At 42.7% G+C, this 22076-nt stretch overlaps 1 protein-coding gene across 2 annotated transcripts in view; it reads right to left on the reverse strand.

Moving 5' to 3' along the window:
- The window catches only part of PAQR8 (progestin and adipoQ receptor family member 8), a 42474-nt gene that overhangs the window by 11819 nt on the left and 8579 nt on the right, over positions 1–22076 (reverse strand). The window contains exon 2 of one of the 2 annotated variants that reach the window (XM_059400255.1): positions 6162–6299. The exons of the other annotated variant lie outside the window; for it this stretch is intronic. Coding sequence (XP_059256238.1) covers positions 6162–6212 — 51 coding nt within the window. The 5' untranslated portion in view covers positions 6213–6299. The remainder of the gene's footprint in view (positions 1–6161; positions 6300–22076) is intronic. 2 annotated transcript variants of the gene reach the window in all.

Genomic DNA, 22076 nt, shown 5'->3' on the forward strand with positions numbered 1-22076 from the left:
CTCCCAGCTCAGTGGAGAGTCTGTTTCTTCCTTTCCCTCTGCCTCTCCCTCTGCTTGTGCTTCTCTCTGTCTCTCTCAAATGAATAGTTAAAAATCCTAAAAATAAATAAATTCCATAATTTATAAATTACAGAATTTACAATATAAATTAAATTAAATGTTATTTAATTCACATTTCATAAGGCTATAACTGCCATAGATAGTGATTCCTCTGATGGCTTTGGGCAAAGTAAACCGAAAACCTCCTGGAAAGGATTCATGATTCCAGATGTCATTAAGAACATTCATGGGAAGAGGTCAAATACCAACACTTTCAAACAGAATCACATACTACAGAGAATTCGTTCACTGATGAGGCAAACTTCACGGTTGTCTTATTGTAAGAAAATGCCACAGCCACCCCAGCCTTCATCAGCCACCACTTTGATCAGTCAGCAGCCATCAACATCACGGAAAGACCTTCTACCAGCAAAAAGATTACAACTCACTGAAAGTTCAGATGATGATTAGCATTTTTTAGCAATAGTTTTTTTTTCAAATAAAGGAATGTACTTTGTTTTTTAAAGACATAATGCTATTGTACACTTGACAGACACAGAATAGTATAAATATAACTTGTATATGTGTTAGGAAACCAAAGAAGTCATTTGACTCAGTTGATTGCAGTAAACACTTTGGTTGTATAGAACCAAACCTACAGTATCTTTGAATTGTGCCTGTTATATTCTCTGCCCACTAAACTATTAGATCCCTTGAGGGCTTGAGAATTTTTTATCACCTCCTACTTGTGCCTAACACAAAGGAGATGTTCCAGTTAAATTGTTGTTGAATAAATGACTAAATGGAATGAAAATGTCAGAATAACAGTAACAACAAACACTTACATGGTGTTTATTACATGCTCGAAAGTATTCTAGATTCTTTGCAAATATTAGCTCATTTAAACTTCCTAACAACTATCTAGCATTAGTACTGTTCTTGTCATTATTCCCATTTTACAGCTGAGGAAATAGAAGCACAGAGAGATTAAGTAACTTTCCTAAGGCTACACAGTAAGCCCCAGAGCCAGCAGGTAACCCAAAGCAGTTGGCCCTAGAGTCTGGGCTCTTAACCACTATGTCCTTAAAAACTGCGCTCTAAATGCATACCCAAAAATGATGACATGCAACTTCAGATATACTGCTGTATATCGGACTGCTTCTCTGCTCCATTAACAAAGATAATTTGCAGTTGGCCTTACAAAAGCAATCAGTATTACAAGCTCATTTCTTTGCCACTTAGTTGATCTGTAAATCAGATTTCAGGAGAAGAAAATGTGACTTCCAGAAAATCTGACTGAAATCTATCAGAAAATCCAAATGGGTCTCTAACCCAGATAAAAGTGATCATAAACCCAGTGGGCCTCTCACTGTAGAGACATGCCATTTGTTATGGCCGGCTTTGCAGAACTGGTGTGGTGAGGCATTCCAATCATAAACCTAAAGACCAAGGTCATTTATCAGCCTGTTGGAGGAAGGCACACCAACACTGAGTAGTCACTGAATTCTGCTGTCTGTAGCATGCTATCTAAAAAGTCTTTCCCTGATTAACAAAGTAGAGAATTAGATGAAAAACTCCGTATTTGGCAAATGGACATAGTTTGGTATTGATGATATTGTATCTGGAGGCCAAATAGAAGTGCTTCAAAGTAATGGTGTTCCCTGATCTAATTCCTACTTAAATGGAACACAGTCTTGGAAAAGCTGATTCTCTAGGAAAGCACCAGATGAGGATGTAGACCTCCCAACTTCTAGGGGCGCCTGGGTGACTCAGTCGGTTAAGAGTCTGACTTCTGATTTCTGCTCTGGTCATGATCTCAGGGCTGAGGGATCAAGCCTTGTGATAAGTTCTGCACTTAGCATGGAGTCTGCTTCAGATTCTCTCTATCCCTCCCTATCTGCCCCTCTCCCGGCTCGTGCATGTGCTCTCTCTTTCTCTCTCAAATGAAAGAAAGAAAGAAAGAAAGAAATTCCAACATCCTGTTCCAGCTCTACCACTAACTATGGGAGTTTACACAAATCATGCAACCTTTCTATCCTTGGTGTCATTGTCCACAAAATGGAGTTGTAAAATTCTGTAATCTTCTGCATTTTCTGTAAAATCCTGCAATTTTCTGTAAAATTCTGCAGTTCATCGGGGCTGTTTTGCTTTGTATGGAAGATCAAGCAGTGTGCTAAAACCACCAACAAACAGATTCTATGACATCACCTCATGTCACTGTGTGGGGGGCTCACACAGATGGCAGGAAGGTGGCCTGCTGGTTGTTGGACAGAGAACAAAAGAGCAGCAATTTCCATCAAAGAGAGCAGAAGAAATGCTTCCAGAATCCAAAGAAGGCCAGCGTTACACGTCACTGCATAACTATAAAGGGCTGGGAAGAAACAACAGTCAAAATGCCAACTTAGGGTCCACTTATAAGAACTGGAAACTTGCTCTGAGCAGCCTTTGGCCTAACGGAGACAGATGTGAAGCTGTAAACAGCCTCAAACACCTCCAGGATCTCTAAGCATCCTTCAAGCAAGAGGCTGCTGGGCCCACATGGATCTTTATAGCCACATCTGCCAGATAACATAAAAATGTTTATAAAATCATTTTAAAGAGTGGCACTACCAGCAGAATCCTGTTATTAGCAGAGATAAATTTGACATGAATTCGGATTCACAAAGGGTTAATGCATATTCTGTCCATATTTAAGAAAACCTAACAATCGTAAGTAATATCTCAATATCCAAAAATGGGAGATCTGATTTCATAAATTCTGATAAATCTATGCAATAGAATACTATGGACCTATTAAAATAATTATGTAGATATTTGACATTTATTGTTTTTAGAAAGATGAATGTGAAATATGTTTTTCCTTGTTTTTTTTTTTCATGTAGTCTCCCCTGCACTTAGAACAGGGACTGATTTGCACATAGTAGGTACTCAGCAGGGATTTGCTGAATACAATGCTGAATACATTTGCTGAATACAATGAATGAAAGACATTGTGACAAGGAAGAAGCAAATTAAAAAGAATATGTCCTACTTTTGTAAACATATACATATAGCACAGAATAAGTATGAGATTGCATATAATCAAAACAGTAATACAGAACATTGTTAAGTGGTGGGCTTATGGAGAATTCTACTTTTCTTCTAGGGTAGATACTATCATTATGGTACTCTTTTTTCTTTAAAAGACTTATTTTTGAGAGAAAGAGAATGCAGACGTGCATGCATGGGTGGAGAAGGGCAGAGGGAGAGAGAAATCCTCAAGCCAACACCATGCTGCGTGCAGAGCCTGACGCCAGACCCAATCCCAGGCCCTGAGATCATAACCTGAGCCGAAATCAGAGTCGGATGTTTAACCGACTGAGCCACCAGGTACCCCGCATTACAGTACTTTTTTTTTTTTAAGATTTGATTTATTTGACAGAGATCACAAGTAGGCAGAGAGGTAGGCAGAGAGAGGTAGGCAGGCTCCCCACCGAGCAGAGAGCCCCATATGGGACTCAATCCCAGGACCCTGAGATCATGACCCTAACTGAAGGCAGAGGCTTAAACCACTGAGCCACTCAGGTGCCCCCTATTACAGTACTTTTTAACAATGTACATTTACTACTTTTGTAATTGGAAAAATAGTTATTGCTATTCTACAAATAAGAATATTTGACATAAGAATGTAAAACTTGGTAAAACATCATTAAAGAGTACAATGGATTTTAAGACTCTCCCTCACCCCCACACAAAAATCACCCCAGGATTATAAAGAAATATATACTTATTTGCATTATTCTATGGATTTTGAGTTCGACTAGTTAAGATTCCATACTAATAAAATTATTATTGGAAGCAACCTATTTATACTTGCCATAATGTAAGCTAATGCTCATGGGGGCTTAGAAAGGGAAAAATAAATATATTAACATCTACCATTAAAGTGGCAATCATGTTCTCTTAGATGGGGAAAGGCAACATAAGCAATATTGTCTAAAGAGGTAATCACTGCACACAAACCCACATGGCCTTCATACCAGTCAGTCCCTGACCACATGGGAACCTGACATGGCTGAACCCTGCCCGAGAAAAAAGTGAGATGCTCCTGTGTGCTACAGATTGCCAGAAACACATGTTAACTTCTGGGCTCAGTGACCCTTCCAGCTCTGGATCTCTTCCTCTGTGCATCCCCATAATATTGATAGGAGAAAGAAAAGACAACATTAACTTGCCGCTGTGCTCTGGGGAATCTGAACAGAGCTTATTTCCTCCTAGTGCCTTTCTCTCTCCAGCTGGAACCCTCTGGTCAGGATTCCTGCATTTTCCTCATTACTTCCTATACTTCCCACATCTCAGGTCATCTCACTTGAACAGGTACTGTTTTCCAAATGCATCATTACAGACAGAACACACCTTCCACAGGCAATAGATGGTATCTGTGTTTCATTCCAGTGGGACGATTGAGGGGAGCTGGGAACAGTTTAGAACACACTGAACAGTCCAAAGTCAATCAACAGGTTAGCTGGGTGTGAGGTTCGCTTCTCTTCAGAGACTTCTTGTTTGGGCAGAGGTAAGCGCTGATGTCTGAACCGCCTGCTAATTGATGCCTAGGGACAGGAGTCCCCCCAGACTTTCTGTAAGAGTGTAACTACCGGCCTCCTTAGGTGCGGGCTGGCACAGTAACGCAGCCTCTCGCCTGCAGGAAGCTTCGTCACCCACCCGCAGTCCTGCTGGGACTGGGGCCAACCCAGGTGAACCTTGAAGAGCACTGCACACTCCACTGGCAGGAAATCAGTCTGGGAAATGTACTTTCCATAGCAGAAGAATCTGATAACAAATTAAGCCCAGTTTGGAGCAGGATATAAGGAAAGCCCTTTCCCTAGCAATGAAAAGTTAACCCTTTTGCCACTAACACAGTCCACTCTCTTGGTAGTCCCAAGGCCTGGACTTTTTATTTGCTCCCATGAATCAAGCAAGTCACTTCAATTCTCAGTTTCTCTTTACATGTCCTCAAGGCCTTAATTCAATTCTGCATTGACCACGAAGCCTTCTCCAGGCCACCCTGATTTCTTTTCTCCCTGAACACTCACCTGCCTATTCCACACGTTTGGTAAGCAGAACATCGAGATACAAGCTCCGTTTCACTGCTGTGTAAGAAGCCTTGTGTCCCCTGTGTATTGGGTTGCACCTCCTTGGACACTGACTTACTCATCCTTTCTCTCTCCTATCAGCAACTATCAGAGTAAAGGTGCCCCAGAATGTGTCAAAAGATAATTGTTTAAGACAAAGTGAAATAAGATTCCCCTTTGGCCCTCTTTGCTTTTAAAGGTAAAACCAGTGAGATCTTTGATAATGAAAATGGGAGTTATTTCTCAAAAGGAAACAACATTTGAGTTGGATGCTATTTATTTGGGTGTGGTTCATCTATGTGGTAGGTATCCATAATGGTGTTTAAACTGTTAACTGATTTCCAGTCACCAGCTCACTTGTGGTCTATTTCGTCTTACCATTGGTACTTTTGTGCCCAAAAATGCCCGAGCCAAAATTCAATATAGAGAGAGGCCAGGCAGAAAGAAGGGTAAAATAAAATAACATTGGAGCAGGAGTTTGCAGATTAGGAGACCTAGTTTTTTTGATCCTTGGTGCATAGAAGTCAGAACAGACTGTCCTGGTTCCCTGAGCAAGCCACACACTTCACCAGGGTTAACTGTGCCCCTCTCTATGCCTGGCAAAGCCACATTCTGGCTCAGATATAAACTCTTCTGTGCAACTTAGCAGAACTAATCATGTCCTGTTATTCCCCCTTAGCATTATGTTGTAACTGGGTGTACACATGTCTTCCCTTACATTAAAGCATGAAACTCATTAAGTTGCACAAGGATGTTATTCAAGACATTAATTTTATTTATTTATTTATTTTAGTTTCTGTTACTTGATTGTGAGGATAACAGGTGCAAAGCACTTAAGTGATCTATTCAAAGCCCTGAACCAAATCGGCCCTTGAAGTATGAGCAGACCCCGCCGCTTCTAAGTTCTGTGACCCCAGAGCCAGCTACCCGTGTCTCAGAAAAAGAAAGTCCCTCAAGCATGAGTGGAAAAAGAAGAGCTGGATGAGAAGTGAATGCCTGTGTGCCTCTGACCTGATGACAGACGAGGAATCGTGGCTCCCTGTGACATCCTGGGTGTGGCATCCAGAGCCTCCTCTCCTAGGACTTCTCAGGAGGACCCTCTGAAGGGTACCCGTGAAGACCTCTCTCCACTTCCCAGTGTGACCTTTTCTACAATTTGGAGTAATAATTCATGATTAGTAGCTGGTCTGGTTAAAAATCATTAGTCATTCCATTGAGGAGCTTCTGTTTGAAAAGTCTGAAAAGTTCAGATCAGTAACTGTAAACTGTCCCATAGCTTCAGTTTTCCTCTCCATCACATGACAATTGCCCACCTGCCTAGCCTGCAAGGTCTACCAAGGTAGTGACTATTTATCACTCAGGATGGCGTTAGCTCCAAGATCTCAGATTTGACGCTCTTCCTTCCTTACTATATACTCCCAATGTCCACCTGAGTCACTCCTTACCCTCTAACATGCTGGGCTCTTCCAAACCTCTGGTCCCCCAACCCTTCTTCTCTCTTAGCCCACCCACCTCATTTGGCCCCATGGACAGCTGATTTCATTTCTACCTTGGCCGGCACCCTTCACCCTTCACCCTTTCTCTGGGTCATTCTGCATAGCCCTACCAATTTCTCTCTTTCCTTGCCAGCTACTGTGTGCTGCTAGAGACACACTCATGAAACACTGAGACCATTCTGAACCCATGCCTTTTAACCTCCACCAAGGCTTCACAATATACCTCCGGATGAACCACACTAAGCACTGTGTTTAAAACCAACTACGGGGCGCCTGGGTGGCTCAGTGGGTTAAGCCGCTGCCTTCGGCTCAGGTCATGATCTCAGGGTCCTGGGATCGAGTCCCGCATTGGGCTCTCTGCTCAGCAGGGAGCCTGCTTCCCTCTCTCTCTCTCTCTCTCTGCCTGCCTCTCCGTCTACTTGTGATTTCTCTCTGTCAAATAAATAAATAAATAAAATCTTTAAAAAAATAAAAAAATAAAAAAATAAAACCAACTACGATGTACTGAGTTTTGTGACTAGTGTGACCAATCTCCCAATCACCTAGCCTGGAAATCAAACTGGACTTTCTCCTTTTCCTCAAAACTTTTTTTTTTTTAATTAAGTTGCTGTATATCCAAAACCGATTCCTTCTTTTCATTCCCCTGTAAGCCCATATACTATCCTAGTGTTACTATGGTGATAACTTCACAACTGAGCTTGCTCTCTCTAATCTCTGGCCCAAGTTCCATCTTATCCGACTTGACTAAAGTTTGGCTGATAACGTGCCCCAAAACCACTGGTAGCCTTCTCCTCTCTGCCAAAGACAGATCACATTCCTGAGGCTGGCAGTCAAGGTCTTCTCTGCCCTGACCCTAATCTGCATCTTCAGACATCACCCCCTGCTTCACTTCATGTGGAACAAAATGAAGTAAACAGAACAGAACAGGTCAGGGTGCACCTCACATATAAAGGGTAAGTCTGTCATGCAACTCGTGGTTCCTAAAATAAAATCTGCTTGTTACTAAGGGTCATGTTAAAGCTTGCCAACCGCTGATCTGTGCCATTTGCTATACCTAAGCGTGCCCTGAGACTTTCTCTTTCATTTTGAAATTATGAAATACTGCAAGTACACAGACTAGTTTGTAGGATAATAAACAATTGTTGGTCAACCCTTAACTTCAGATTTTAAAATATGCATTTATGTGTGTGTATACACACATAATTTTAAAATATGCATTTATGTGTGTGTATACATGAGTCTGTTTATGTATGAGTCTATATATGTGTATAGTATGTGTGTGTGTGTGTGTGTGTGTGTGTATAAAACAGCCACAACTGAGACTTAACCTTCTGTGTCCACCCATTCCATCCTTCCCTCCCACTGACAGTCTCTATGCACTGAATTTGGTGTTTTTCATTCCAATATTTTCATATTATGACACTATAAAATTATATAACTAAAGTAATGATATAAAAAATCATGAAATTAAATATCCATAAAGAATATATACTGTTTTGAATATTTTTAATCTTTATGTAAACTTTGTACCTAACATCCTGCAGCCTCCCTTCTTTAATATGTTTTGTGTTTTTCCACATTAATCGTGACATGATTCTCTAGTTGATTCATTTTCTCTGATCAGTATTTTCTGAGTAATTCCTTTGTCCACCCTCCCGTGGATAGCCACACAGGTTGTTGCCAGTTATTTGCTGTGACAGACAAGGCTGGAGTGTAGTTCCTACATGTCTTCTTCCGTATATCCCTTTGAAGCGGATTCCTCTTCAGATCTTTGCCCAGGCTGTTCCCTTTACCTATCTCTAGCTCAGGAAACTTCACACTTCTTTAGTGATATCTATCTATCTCTAGCTCGGGAAATTTCATCTATCCCCAAAGGCACCTCCCACATGCCGAGTCTTCCACACCTTCCTATTCACCCAGTCCAAGCAGTATCGTCCATCCATTGTCCTGCAGCTTTCAGTGTGTATCTCTTGAAAGACACCATCACATCATCGCATATAACTTTGTCCTGCAGTTGTTTGGGTACAGCCCCTGACTTTCTTATGGGCAAGTACTATGTCATATGGCACTCAAATCTCTCCCCACCCCACCCCACCCCCACTTAGAGCCGCGTGCAGATAGACGCCCAGATTCCCAGGGCAGATCCACAGGGAATGTCTGTAGAAGCCACTGAGCTTTCCTTCCTTTGCTACCAAGCACTGCTATCACCTTCTAATGACAGCTCTCATGACAGCAATAGACACCTAATGGCTGCAGCATTCTCTTTATCATTTCACCATGAGGGTAAAGAGAAGCCCATTACTACCATCAACACTATATGTTGGAGGTAAATGGGATACCTTGAACTTGGTAACTTCCTGGGGCTAAATGACTACAGGCGGTGCCTATGTGTTAAGAGCAAAGCAAACATATTCAGATGTAAAAGATATCAAACATTGAGCAGGTAAGCATGTGACAAATCAGTCAAACAATGCTTAGCGCCACCACTGTAGGCAGGACTTAAGAGGGAATCCATTTCTCCTTCTACCTAGTCCCTAATAGTCCCTAGACCTCTGCAATCACTCTATCACTCTAGCCTGCAGAGAGAGACACAGAGTGTGTGTTGCCAGTGGCTGCCCGTGTAGCTTCAGAAACCTTGACCAGGGACAGGATTGTGGAGAGGCGATGTGCCTGTCCACCCACAGATGCTCATCTCCCCTCCAAGTTCAGTGGTGTGGCGATGGGGGCGTGGTGAGGGACTTCCTCCTGACTCCAGAGCAGAGATACATTCCCATGATACTAGACATGGATAAGGTTCACAGATGAGATGTGGAAAAATCAGTTCAAGAACCCAATGCTGCAAACCGCTTTCCATTTTACTCCTCAGTACAAAGTACTGGCTTAAATGATGTCAAGTTGACACTTGTTTATACATGCCTCATAAATTAGTAATAGAACATGTCCAGGTCACAGGATTTTTATAAGCACTCACCATTCCAAGCAATATGACCTACCAGAGAGACAGTAACTAAAAGAAGCTGTTCCCCCACCCCCACGCCTGCTCCAGTTAAGGGTTGATAGAAAGGTCAGCTGAAGCCCTGAAAATCCTAGTCCTATGGAGTAGCTTAAAACTCATGTTGGAAATGGGCTAAACAAGGACAAGCAAACTTACGAGGCACTAGGAAATCAGACTTTCTGCTTCTAGGTTTTGGAGTTTGGTTTTAGGAAGGGCCAAGGATGAGAACAACCATTTCTCTTTACTGTAACATGACCTCAAGTCTCAGGTGACATCTGATTATGATCTGTGCAAGCGCCACCTGAGTGCCTGGATTGTTTTTCCAATTGAGTTGAAATGCCCATGGTCACGGTTTCTGCGTCAGCTGCCTGCCAACATAAACTCTACAGCCACACACCATTTGGTCTTTGCCTTGGCATAGCCAGCCGCACACCACCTGGGGGCCCTGGACGATGGAGACTCCGACTGTAACAGCCGCCAAGACACCAACAATTCCTCCAGTCCTCGCCCAGATCGCCCCTTCTCAAGGAGCCGTCCCCACCACCCTACGGACTTCCTATCACTTGCACCCTCCCCAGCCCTCTGGGGCCCCTTCCTCTGCTCTACTTCTTGTTTTCTGTGGTACTTTTCACTTCGTGCCTTCATACATTACTTCCTTTCCCATGGGTTTTTTTTTTTTTTTTTGATTGCGGTAAAATATACCTAATGAAATTTTCCATCTTAACCCTTTCTAGGTGTATTAAGTACATTCATGTCATCATACAACCAATATCCAGAACTCTTTTCATCTTGTGAAACTGAAACTCTGTAGCCATTCAACAGCAACTCTCCTGCCCCCTTCCTCCAGCCCCAGGCAGAAACCCTACTACTACTACTTTCTGTCTCTATGCCTTTGGCTACTCCGGTACCTCAGATAAATGGGAGCAGGCAGCGCTCGTCTTTTTGTGACTGGCTTATTTCACCTGGCATGCGGTCCCTTGGATTCATCCATGTTGTAGCATGTGTCAGAATGTCCTTCCTTTTCTTTTATTTATTTATTTTAAGATTTTATTTATTTATTTGACAGAGAGAGAGAGAGATCATAAGTGGGCAGAGAGGCAGGCAGAGAGAGGAAGGGAAGCAGGCTCCCCCCAGCAGAGAGCCCGATGCAGGGCTCGGTCCCAGTACCCTGGGATCATGACCTGAGCCGAAGGCAGAGGCTTTAACCCATTGAGCCACCCAGGTGCCACCTGTCCTTCCTTTTTAAAACTGAATATATGTCATTGTATGTATACACTGTACTTTGGTCATCCACTCATCTGTCCATAGACATTTGGGTCCGTCCACCTTTTGGCTAGTGTGAGTAACGCGGCTATGAACATGGGTATGCAACCATCTCCTCGAGACCCTGCTTTCAGTTCACAGGAGTAGAGAGTAGTCCCCCTTATCCGCAGTCTTGCTTTCTGCCATCTCAGCTTCCCGCAGTCAAGTGTGGTTCAGAAGCAGGTGATCCTCATCCTCAGGAGGTCAACAGGAGCCTAACACTAGGAGCCTAGCACCTGTGTCATTCCCCTCCCTTCCTCTCTTCCCGTGGGAATGTTAGCTACTTACATCACAAGAGGGCGGAGTAGGGCACAACAAGGTATTTTGAGACAGAACACATTTGCGTATCTTTGTTATGGTACATTGGTATAATTGTTCTATTTTATTATTAGTTATTACTGTTAGTCTCTCACTTTGCCTGACTTATGTTAAACATTATGGTAAGTATGTATGTATGGGACAGATAGAGAATTCAGTACTCTCTGCAATTTCAGGCATCTACTAGGGGTCTTGGAACATAGCCCCTACAGAGAAGGGGGGGGATTACTATACACTCAGAAGGGCAATTGCTCCATCATTGGGTGTTCTATTTTTTTAAAGATTTATTTATTTGAGAGGGAGGGGAGGGTCCGAGGGAGAAGGAGAGAGAGAATCTCAAGCAGATTCCGCACTGAGTGTTGAGCCCGACATGGGTCTTGAGCTCACGACCCTGAGATCATGACCTAAGCCAAGATCAAGAGTCAGATGCTTGGGGCACCTGGGTGGCTCAGTGGGTTAAAGCCTCTGCCTTCGGTTCAGGTCATGATCCCGGGGTCTGGGGATCGAGCCCCACATCGGGCTCTCTGCTCAGCGGGGAGCCTGCTTCCTTTCCTCTCTCTCTGCCTCTCTGCCTCCCTGTGATTTCTGTCTGTCAAAATAAATAAAATCTTAAAAAAAAAAAAAAGAAAGAGTCAGATGCTTAACTGACTAAGCCACCCAGGTGCCCCGGCAATTCTCTTTTTTAATTTTTTGAGGACCTGCCATACTGTTTTCCATACTGCTTGCACTATTTTAAAATCCCACCAGTACTGCACAAGGGCTCCAATTCTTCAGCATCTCGGGCAACACTTGTTACTATCTAGCTGTTCTGTTGGAATTTTTTGGTAGCCATCTTAATGGGTATGTTGTTAATATATTATTTTTATTTATTATGTTTATTGTCTGTCCTTCCTGGCCCTGCTGCTAGCCCAGAATATAAACTCCATTAGCAGAGGGATCTTTGCCTGTTTTGTTCACTGATGTATCCCTGTACCGAAAATAGGACTTGGCATATAGTAAGGGCTCAGTATATATACACTGTAAGAATGAATAAATGAATTGGTGAAAGACACACTGACCGTATACTGGTCTTTAACTTCCTTGTTTCTATGTCAAAATCTCAATCTGGCACTCTCTCTCTGTTTACCTGTGTATCTATCCATTCACCCCCATCCACACATTACCTTTAGGCAAGCTACTTAGCATCATATGAAAGCAATTATTCTTTGAACAAATATTTGCTGAGTGTCTACTATGTGCCATTATTATGTTCAATATTGTTCAGATGGAAATCCTAAAGCACCTGGAATTCCGTGTTTTTGGAGAGCGCACAAGAAATCCGTAAGAAAACCAAGGAGAGAATCTGTAGTACACAGAAAATTTAGTGCTTATCGGGCATGCCCATTTATTATCGATGTCCATTCGAGATCTCTGCTCATTTGTAACACAGTACCTCAAAATGAACACAACAGAACAGAGCCTCTTCCTCCACTGACCTTGCTTCTGTCCCATGCTCCTTGTACCAATCTCAGTAAATGGCTCCCAGAAACCAGAGATATGTATTTTCCCCCAGCCTAACCTGGTCCTCCCCCCTTTATCCAGTTGCCAATAATAACTATTCTAATGACTAACATATATTGAGCTCTTACACTACGCAAGGAACACTTCTAAGTTCTTTGCATGTTACTAACTTATTTATTACTCACAACTCTATGACATGAAGTACAGATGAGGCAACAGGTCACGTCTCTTGTCCAAAAGAAGGGACCACACAGCTGGGAAGTGGCAGAGCCAGAATTCGTACCCAGCTAGTATTGCTCCAGAGCCTATGCCCTGAACTTCTACACTATTCAGGAAATGCTGTCTCAAGCTCATTTATTGAAAAATCATTCTAAAATGTATTAGCTCACTCTCCTACATGTGTAAGTGAAAATAATGTATATTAATTCAGAACTGTACAAGTCCTTCAGCTCCTTCCGGATATCACTGATCATTAAGCAGCTTGGGTAATAGAGGTACCAATCATCAGAAAGATTGTGGACAGTTATCTATGGTGAGCCTAGAGCCTTACTAGGAAGTTGCTCTTAAATAAAAGTTCTTTTTTTTTTTTTTTTAAGATTTTATTTATTTTCAGAGAGATAGAGAGAGAAAGTGACCACAAGCAGTGGCAGGCAAAGGGAGAAACAGGGTCCCAGCTGAGCAGAGCCTGATTCGGAGCTTGATCCCAGGACCCTGGGATCATGACCTGAGCCCAAGTCATATGCTTAACCATCTAAGCCACCCAGGCATCCCTCTTAAATAAAAGTTTTAATAGGACTTTATCGTCCTCTTTTGATTTTTTTCCCCCAAAGCGGAATGTGTCAGTAACAATTAGCTTAACTGAAGACTTCATTGTCATTTATGTAAACAAGGCATGTCCATTATATAAACACTATTAAAAATGGACAACTTTTTTTCTACTTTGAGGTTGTATTGATCTTGGAGGCCATGGGAGCTGGAAGGCAGAAGGCCCAAACCCTACTCAAATTAAATGAGTCACGTACTTAAAAATAAACCACAATCCTTCTGGCACCAATGGTGCCATCTGTAAACCGAGAATAATAAAGGCCAACAATTTGAGGTTTCTGAATTAAAGTTAAAAAAAAAATAAAAATGAATGTAATTATAAGCCTAAGACAAGATGCCTGCAGGTCCAGAAAGTGTCACTTCCAAGTTTTAAGCCGATTTCATGTGTAACAGCCTACATTAAGTGCATCATCCATTTAACATTCAAATGAGATGCTTTTAGATCAGATGATTTTAACCCAAAAGGATGCACTTTAGCATCCCAAGAGCGCCTTTAGAAAACAAACTGACGCAGTACCAGCCAGAAGCTATTCAGGCGAGTTGCACAGATCATACGGTCTTGGGAGGAGACAAGCACTGATTGTTACCAGAAAACTCAAGGTCAGAACTTGGAGTTCCATTTCCACCACCCCAGGGCTCGCTTCCACAAAGGACGGTAGTATCTACTGAAAAGTTGCAGTTATTCCCCGGCTCGCTATTTCAGCCTCACCAACTACTCATCCCCACCAGAGAATCCACCTCCTTCACACATTCCCAAATAACAGCGGCAAATGATGTTTTTGCCCCCCTCCTTTTTTTTTTTTTACAACATCCCAAAGGATGGAGAAGGTAAAGAATGCTGTTAACCAGAAGTGATTTCAGCTGAAGTGTGATTGATTGTTTTTTCAGATAAGCATTGCTAAATAAAAGTAGGAAGCAGGGCTTTTAAAAATACCTTTAAAATACTTGGCCTGGGGCACATGGGTGGCTCAGTGGGTTAAAGCCTCTGCCTTCGGCTCAGGTCATGATCCCAGGGTCCTGGGATTGAGCCCCCCATCAGGCTCTCTGCACAGCAGGGAGCCTGCTTCCCCCCTCTCTCTCTGCCTGCCTCTCTGCCTGCTTGTGATCTCTCTCTCTGTGTCAAATAAATAAATAAAAATATTTTAAAAATAAAATAAAATAAAATAAAAAATACTTGGCCAAACTAACGCTTTGTTGACCTATGTGGGTTTTCCCTTTCCCGCCCTTTTCCCCCAGCCCCCATATCCAGTTGAGACTTCTGAAATGGAAAAGGGCCTCTGCAGGTCCTTGCTAGTAAATCAGAGCATTCCAGAAAGAGCTTTGGTTTGACTTTTGCTTGCAAAAGAATGTACTGTCGATTAAAACAGCAAGAGAAAACCATACTTGAGAACACAGCCTGATCTTGACCACCCAGAGGGCAGCCTGGCATCTTCTGTCAAGATCTGTCAGTCTTCTGAGAGATGACCAGGCCTGGAGCAGCCCTCACAGCCTCTGTCCACACAGTTAATCAGACGGTAATTTTTTCTGGTGACTATAGACTGGCCCAGGTTATTCCTACAGTCTATATTTATCATCTATAATATGGTATTGAGTACTTAAAACCTTCTGTCAAGGAAGTCCTGTTGCTTCACACGCATTAACTTAACAACCTCCAAATTTCTTCAAAAGTAAAAAGAACTGTCAGTCAGTGGAGAGTAAATTCATTACAATTAAGCACTAAGCTTCTTGTTTTTACTTCTCATTCAACTACACTGAATCTAAATTCAGCTTAATACAACTGGTAGACCAGATTAGGAACACCTTTTTCTTTTCTTTTTTTTTTAACATTTTATTTATTTATTTGAGAGAGACAGAGAGGCTGGGAGAGACAGAGCTTAAGTGGGGTGAGGGACAGAAAGAGAAGCAGACTCCTTGTGGAGCAGGGAGTCTCACGTGGGACTCGATCCCAGGATTCCAGGATCATGACCCAAGCCGAAGGCAGATGCCCTGAGGCGTCCCCTCAGATTAGGAACTCCTAAAGACGGGATCTGGGCTGCCATTTCCTTTCTATTTCCTTTGAGCATTAAGCATTCCATCTCTCCCATGAAAAGAATGACTTTAATTTGTCTTACTGACGAACTAACAATCTACAAATCTAATCCACTATGGGTTTGTGCTATGTAAATCCACACAAACCTACTATGGGTTGAAAAGGCACAGTCACCGCCTCTAAATCCTCCACCAACCATCAACAATTAAAACATTTTCCTCTATCATCTGTTTTCCAGATGGTAGTAACGTCTCCCTACTCCCGACCTTTGATCTAATTCTGGCTGAAAGAGGAGAGCTCGTCCCTAGCTGTTAAGGACCTAATGTGACCGTAGGCAGAAAGGCTCAAGGGATTTTGGTGTGGGGAGAGCTTTAAAGACCATTTACTTGGGAAACAGCAAATAGATTTCAGCCCTAGTGCCAACCTTTTTGGTAAGGGCTTCCTAGAGTCCTGTGCTGAGAGGCATTCTAGGCGTGAGCCGAACTCAGAGGGAAAGCTTCTGTGACTGACTTACTGCCACAGGCTCTTGATTGAGGGTCACCAGGCTCAGGAGGGAGCCATGGCACAGAGCCATGTATTTGCCATTCCTGAGTTGATTCTACAATACGGAGCTAAAAGACTTGCAGTCCACTGTTTTCCCCACTTGACTTTTTAAAAAAGTAGAGGTCAAAGCAATCATAAAAATCTACTTTGAGATATTCACGACAATAAATATTTAAGAAAATCCATGCTCCCTGAAAGGGACCCCAGGCGAAGTCCTTGCTGACATGTCCCAGAGAGAGCCAAAAGTGGAATTTGTTTGTTTGTTTGTTTGTTTGTTTGTTTACAAGAGCAAGGGAGAGAGAGCATGAGTGGGGTGAAAGGCAGAGGGAGAAGCAGACTCCTTGCTGAGCAGGGAGCCTGATGTGGGGCTCGATCCCGGGATTTTGGGATTATGACCTGAGGCTGAGCCATCCAGGTGCCCTACTTTTAATTTTTTAAATATTTTTATTTATTTGAGAGAGAGAGAGAGAGAGAGAGAGATGAAGAATCTCAGGCAGATCCCACACTAAGAGCCAAACCTGAGATCATGACCTGAGCTGAAACCCTGAGTGAATGCTCAACCAACTGAGCCACTCAGGTGCCCCCAAAGGTGGAATTTCTAAGTTCTTGTTCACCTGCACCCTGACAGGTGCCACCTCTTAGAGCTCCACTGAGAGAGGGTTAAGTAGGAGCTGAGTAGTCCTCCAGCAGTTATGTGGCTTCTGTGATAGGACTGCATGGGGAAGGACGAAGAAAAAAAGACAAAGGTTTGAGAGTCAAGTAAATGTCAGTGATCCCAAAGACAAAGGAAAAATATTAAGCAGAAAAGTCAATGTGATGCTTGTTTTGATAGGAAAAATGGAGAATCAATTTCTTGAACTTGAACCAGAAAAGCTCTCTTCTTCACTCAGTCAATAATATTTACTTGCTTTCTGCTCTGCTCTTAACACTGATGGATCAAGTGGGTACAGACAAGGCAAAAGACATGGTTCCTTTCGTAGGCAGCTTAAAATCTCTCTCCGTCTCCCCTGAGGTGGGCTTGGATGCCAGAAGCCAAGTTAGCCCTCTGGAGAAACACAATTGGCCTCCCAACATCTACTCTGTGTTGTCAGCCAACTGGCTCCCAGGTGAGGAGAACATTTTTGGCAGTAACTGTAGTAGAGAGCAGGCAAGAGACCTTAAGAAAAGGCAAGGGAGAGGAGGCAGGCATGTGATTCTGGAGACAAATAAACACAATTAGCTGTGCTAGAAACAAACTGAAAAGCCTCTGTGGGAAGACTGATTCCCTATGCCAAGAAAGAAAACCAAAGGGAAATTCATTTTCAAAGAAACCTTTTACTTCCCCTGGCAGCCATGGGCCACTGACTGTCATAGTTTCCATCAAGTTCTTTCTCTTCTGGGTTTCCCTAACATCTCAAATACTATGGCAATGGTGCTTTATTTACCAGGTTTGCTGACCAGACAGAATCCACTAATGTTTCAGGCTGGTCATGTCATTCATGGAGACAATTCCAAGCCTTTCAGAGACATTCTGTCCCTCTGCACCTAAAGAGACTCAAATTGCTGCACTGGTCAGGGGATGGAATTGACAGAAATCATAGTCACATTCCTGGATTTCTGTTCTTCCACCAGATCTGGTTGTTGTGTAGGATTAGCTACAGCAGAGAGGCCTAGCGGCAAACCCCTAACATGGGGTTAACAGGACAGGCTCTGGAGTTAGGCAACTTGTACCATCGAAGCTTACAAATTGCGTGACCTTGGGCAAGTAATGTAATCTCCTTGTGTCTCATTGTCTTCATCTATAAGGATACAATAGCACCTGACTAATAAATAGGGTTGTTGTGAATTTTTAAGAATTTTAATAAAAGAGTCCTTATCTTTTAGAAATGCATACTAAAATACTCACAAATAATAATATGAATTCTGGGATTTGCTTCAAAATCATTTGGAGGTCATGGGACGCCTGGGTGGCTCAGTTGGTTAAGCAGCTGCCTTCGGCTCAGGTCATGATCCCAGGGTCCTGGGATCGAGTCCCACATCGGGCCTTGCTCGGCAGGGAGCCTGCTTCTCCCTCTGCCTCTGCCTGCCATTCTGTCTGCCTGTGCTCGCTCTCTCCCACCCCTCTCTGATAAATAAATAAAATCTTTAAAAAAAATTTCGTTTAAAAAATCATTTGGAGGTCAGGTATATTTATGAAGAAGTTGGCCATAAGTTTGTATTTGTTGATGTCAGGGGATGGGTACATGGGGGTTTATGATACTGTTCTGTGCACCCTCCATCTTTTTGAAATAGTTCTATAAAAGGAAGTTTGAGAGAGAAAAAGAAGATAATATGTATAAAGCTGCTAGCACACAATATGATGTGCTCAATAAATGTAATGTTAGAGATCAGACAGGGTCTTGACGGCACACTTGCTAGGTCAAAGGGGCATGAGGATAGCAGCCTACCTGTCTAGAGACCCAGATGGGTCCTGGGGCCAGCAGTGGGGGAGGGGGAAGCCAGACAAGCCCGGTACTTCATCGTCAACTCATCCGTTACTGCCTAGCCTTTTCACCATCAAACCTGTTTTAAATTAATTATTATTCAATCTCTATGTTTTGAAAGTTTACTAAATCAACCAAGTCCAATAAGTATTCATTATCCCTCATCTTTTAGTTAGACACAAGTCAGGGTCTGAGTCAGCTTTTGATGAACTGGTGATTGGCTCCAAACTGAGTCGCCATCACAGTCCAAAGCAAAGCACTTCCCAGCTTTAATGGCCTGAGCAGCACACATATATGCAGTTTTGCAGGCACAGGAGATAATGAAAAAATGCCCCCTCCCCCACCTCCCAGCCCCTGCCACCAGTCTGTGCCTCCAATAGGTTCAGGAAACTGCATGTATACTTTCAGAGTCAGTTTCAGAAACTCCCAACTCCTGGAATCCCCTAGATAGGGCAATGAGCTGGATGGACAGAAAAATCCACCCTGGATTTTCACCAACCTAAGGGAGTCCTTACTTAACTCACACTCATCCGCTCCATGCCTTCTCACAAACAAGGAATCAGCCAGCTCTGACACTAACTGTAATGGCCTTGGGCTAGCTATTTCATCTTTGTCTTGTCCTTTGTAAACTGGGATCATCTTCCTTCCAGGGCTGTGTTAGGGATTAGAGATAACGTAAATAAACTACATTGCACAATGCCTGGCACATGGTAATTCCTCAGTTCCTAGGAGCTACGTGAGGTCTCTCTATCCTTGTGTGTATGCATGGGTGTACTGTTATTACCTCCTTGGGAATTTGGTTCATGTTTAGACCCAGTGGTTCCCCCAGGCCATAAGACATACTGAAACCACATAATTATAGTTTAATATTTTCTCTTTCATTTGATAAAATTTTAATGCAGCTGCCTTCAATCTCCTGATGTATAGGTAACTATGTTTCTGTCACCAATACCTACATGTCCTCGCCTGTGTGATTCCCTCTTCTCCTTCCATATTTTGTGACCATATCTTTTAAAAAAAAAAAATTACAAAAGGTTAAAAAGGAGAAAAATGTGGTCCAATTCAAGTCTAGCAGGCCATTCCTATTACTACTGTGAAATGCCTGCTGAGTGTCCACCCTATATATGTATATGGTGGAGAGTCAATGGATGAGATGACTACAAATGATAAAGCCAGAATCCCATCAGCAAAGACTTCAGTAACGATCAGTAGTGGCAAGCTAGGCTTCTCTGGGAAGTTTAGAGCCAATTGGAAATCTTTATCTTATTCTTAATCTTACCTAAAACCAGCATGCTCTTTCCCCTTATCCTGAGTTATTTTTCTTCAAAACATTTTTCACTACCTCAAAGTATGTATTTCCTGATTTATTTGTTTATTGTCTGTCTCCCCCACCCAGAGAGAATAGATGTTACCTGAAAGCAAGGGTCTTGATCACGTCTGTATCTCTAACAACACTGTTGAACGAGTGCCAAGCATGGACTAGGCCCTTGAAAAATATTTTCCTCTCTCCAAACACCCAGCAACAAAAAGGCATCTAGGTCTGCAATCCTGCCCTATGTATTCCTCACACGGCTGACCACTGGGACCCAGTGCAGAAGACAGAGTGTAAATAGCTAAGCATGTAGCTAAGCTCGTAGGATAGGAAGCAGTGTCATGTGAGGGGAGGAAAAATGAAGCAGAAGAAAGTGATTTCGTTGGGGCCTTATGTGCACCACATACAGGTACCATTCCGATTGTTGCCCCTGTGCTATTGCTTAAGCTGTTTCTCCCATTAGAAATACCCACCTCTTGACCTAAATGATACCCCCTTCCAGATCTCACTCGGGTTTTTTCTCCTGAATTATGCTGACTTTAAGAGATCATGTTGACTGACCTCTGCTAAACCGAGTGGAACCCCCTTCCCTACCAGTGCTTTACAGCCCTGCCCATAACTATAAGCAGTTCAAAGTTTCCTTTCTTCTTCATAAGAGAAAAAATTGATGTTCCAAATGCAGTGTAAGCTCCTTAAGCAGAAGCCTGCTTTATGTTTCTCCTGAATCCCTCAAAGTAACTTGGACAGCGTTAGGCACTTACTGCGCAGTCAAAAAAAATCCCCACACATGAACTGACATATTTCCAATTTGAATCCCACCTCTGCTGCTCAGGCATGATTCCACCTACTCCCCACAAGAACGTCTGTTTCCTTTTTCTCCCTCATCCTTCCAAGGGCTCCTCTATCAGAATGACCCTCCAGCTGCAGAGATCTAAAATATTACCATCTTAACTGAGACTGAAAGGTGTCAAGGACCCTGACAGCTGCAACTCACAAGGTGGCATTCCATCCAGAGACTTAAGCCATAAACAAGTCATCATTCAGAATGCTTTAAGGAGGGGCGCCTGGGTGGCTCAGTTGGTTAAAGCCTCTGCCTTCGGCTCAGGTCATGATCCCAGGGTTCTGGGATCGAGCCCCACATCACCTCTCTCTCTCTGCCTACACATGTGATCTCTGTCTGCCAAATAAATAAATAAAATCTTTAAAAAAAAAAAGAATGCTTTAAGGAAGGGAAAGAAAAAAAGGCCACAGAAACCAAGAGACACCTACAGCCGCTCATGAATGAACCTGAACCCTTCACCAAGCCAAGGCCTGCTAAGTCAGTTTCTACCTGAGATGCTGCCCAGTTTCAATGACATTCCTGCAGCTTTACCTGAACCTGGGTGGGTGACATTCTAGTACTGCAGCCAGTTCCAAACTCAGCATATGCGTGAAACTAATTCCACATTCTGAAGTGTTCAGGGTTCCTGGCAGCTCAAGAGAATAACACCAGTGCCTTTATTTTGCTTAAGTCCGGGAATAAAAAAGCTAAGATGGAACTCTTGGAATGAGTTCTTTGGACAGACTTAAGTATACCACAGAGAATATAAATTTTCTAATTCAAGAGCCATTATACTTCAACAATGATTTTACATCATCCTCCCTTTTTCATCCATTTTTAAAAAGTTCTTTACCAATCCCCTGCAGAGTCTAAAAGAGGGCGGTTTTCACCAAAAAAGGGTTTATATCTCACAGAAGTATGATCTATAAACCATATTTAGCAAAGCACGTATGTTTTAATTCCATCTCTAATTGGTTGGGGTAGGTATAGCCCTCCTCTGGTTTCCCACCTACGGACTTACCTTAACCTCTTGGGTATTCTCTTAGACCTAAAGAGCAGGTGTCAAGGATAAAGCAAATGCAGAGTTTCAAGCTACTGATGAAAAGCAACAAACTCTTAATTCCTTGAGAATAGAAACATGTTTTCTTCTTTGCTTTTCTTAATCTTGGACTGCATCACCCTAGAAGGATAAATGTCATGGCCCTTAATGCTAGCTACCTCTCAAGGCCAACAGTAACTTTAAAAATCAGTAACCTTTGCTTTGATCTTCAAATCCTAGGAACTGGGAATTGGTTAAAGTTAAAATGTCAGCTCAGCCTGGAGG

Source organism: Mustela nigripes, chromosome 5 (genome assembly GCF_022355385.1).
Source record: "Mustela nigripes isolate SB6536 chromosome 5, MUSNIG.SB6536, whole genome shotgun sequence".
In the NCBI taxonomy this organism is placed as follows: domain Eukaryota; kingdom Metazoa; phylum Chordata; class Mammalia; order Carnivora; family Mustelidae; genus Mustela; species Mustela nigripes.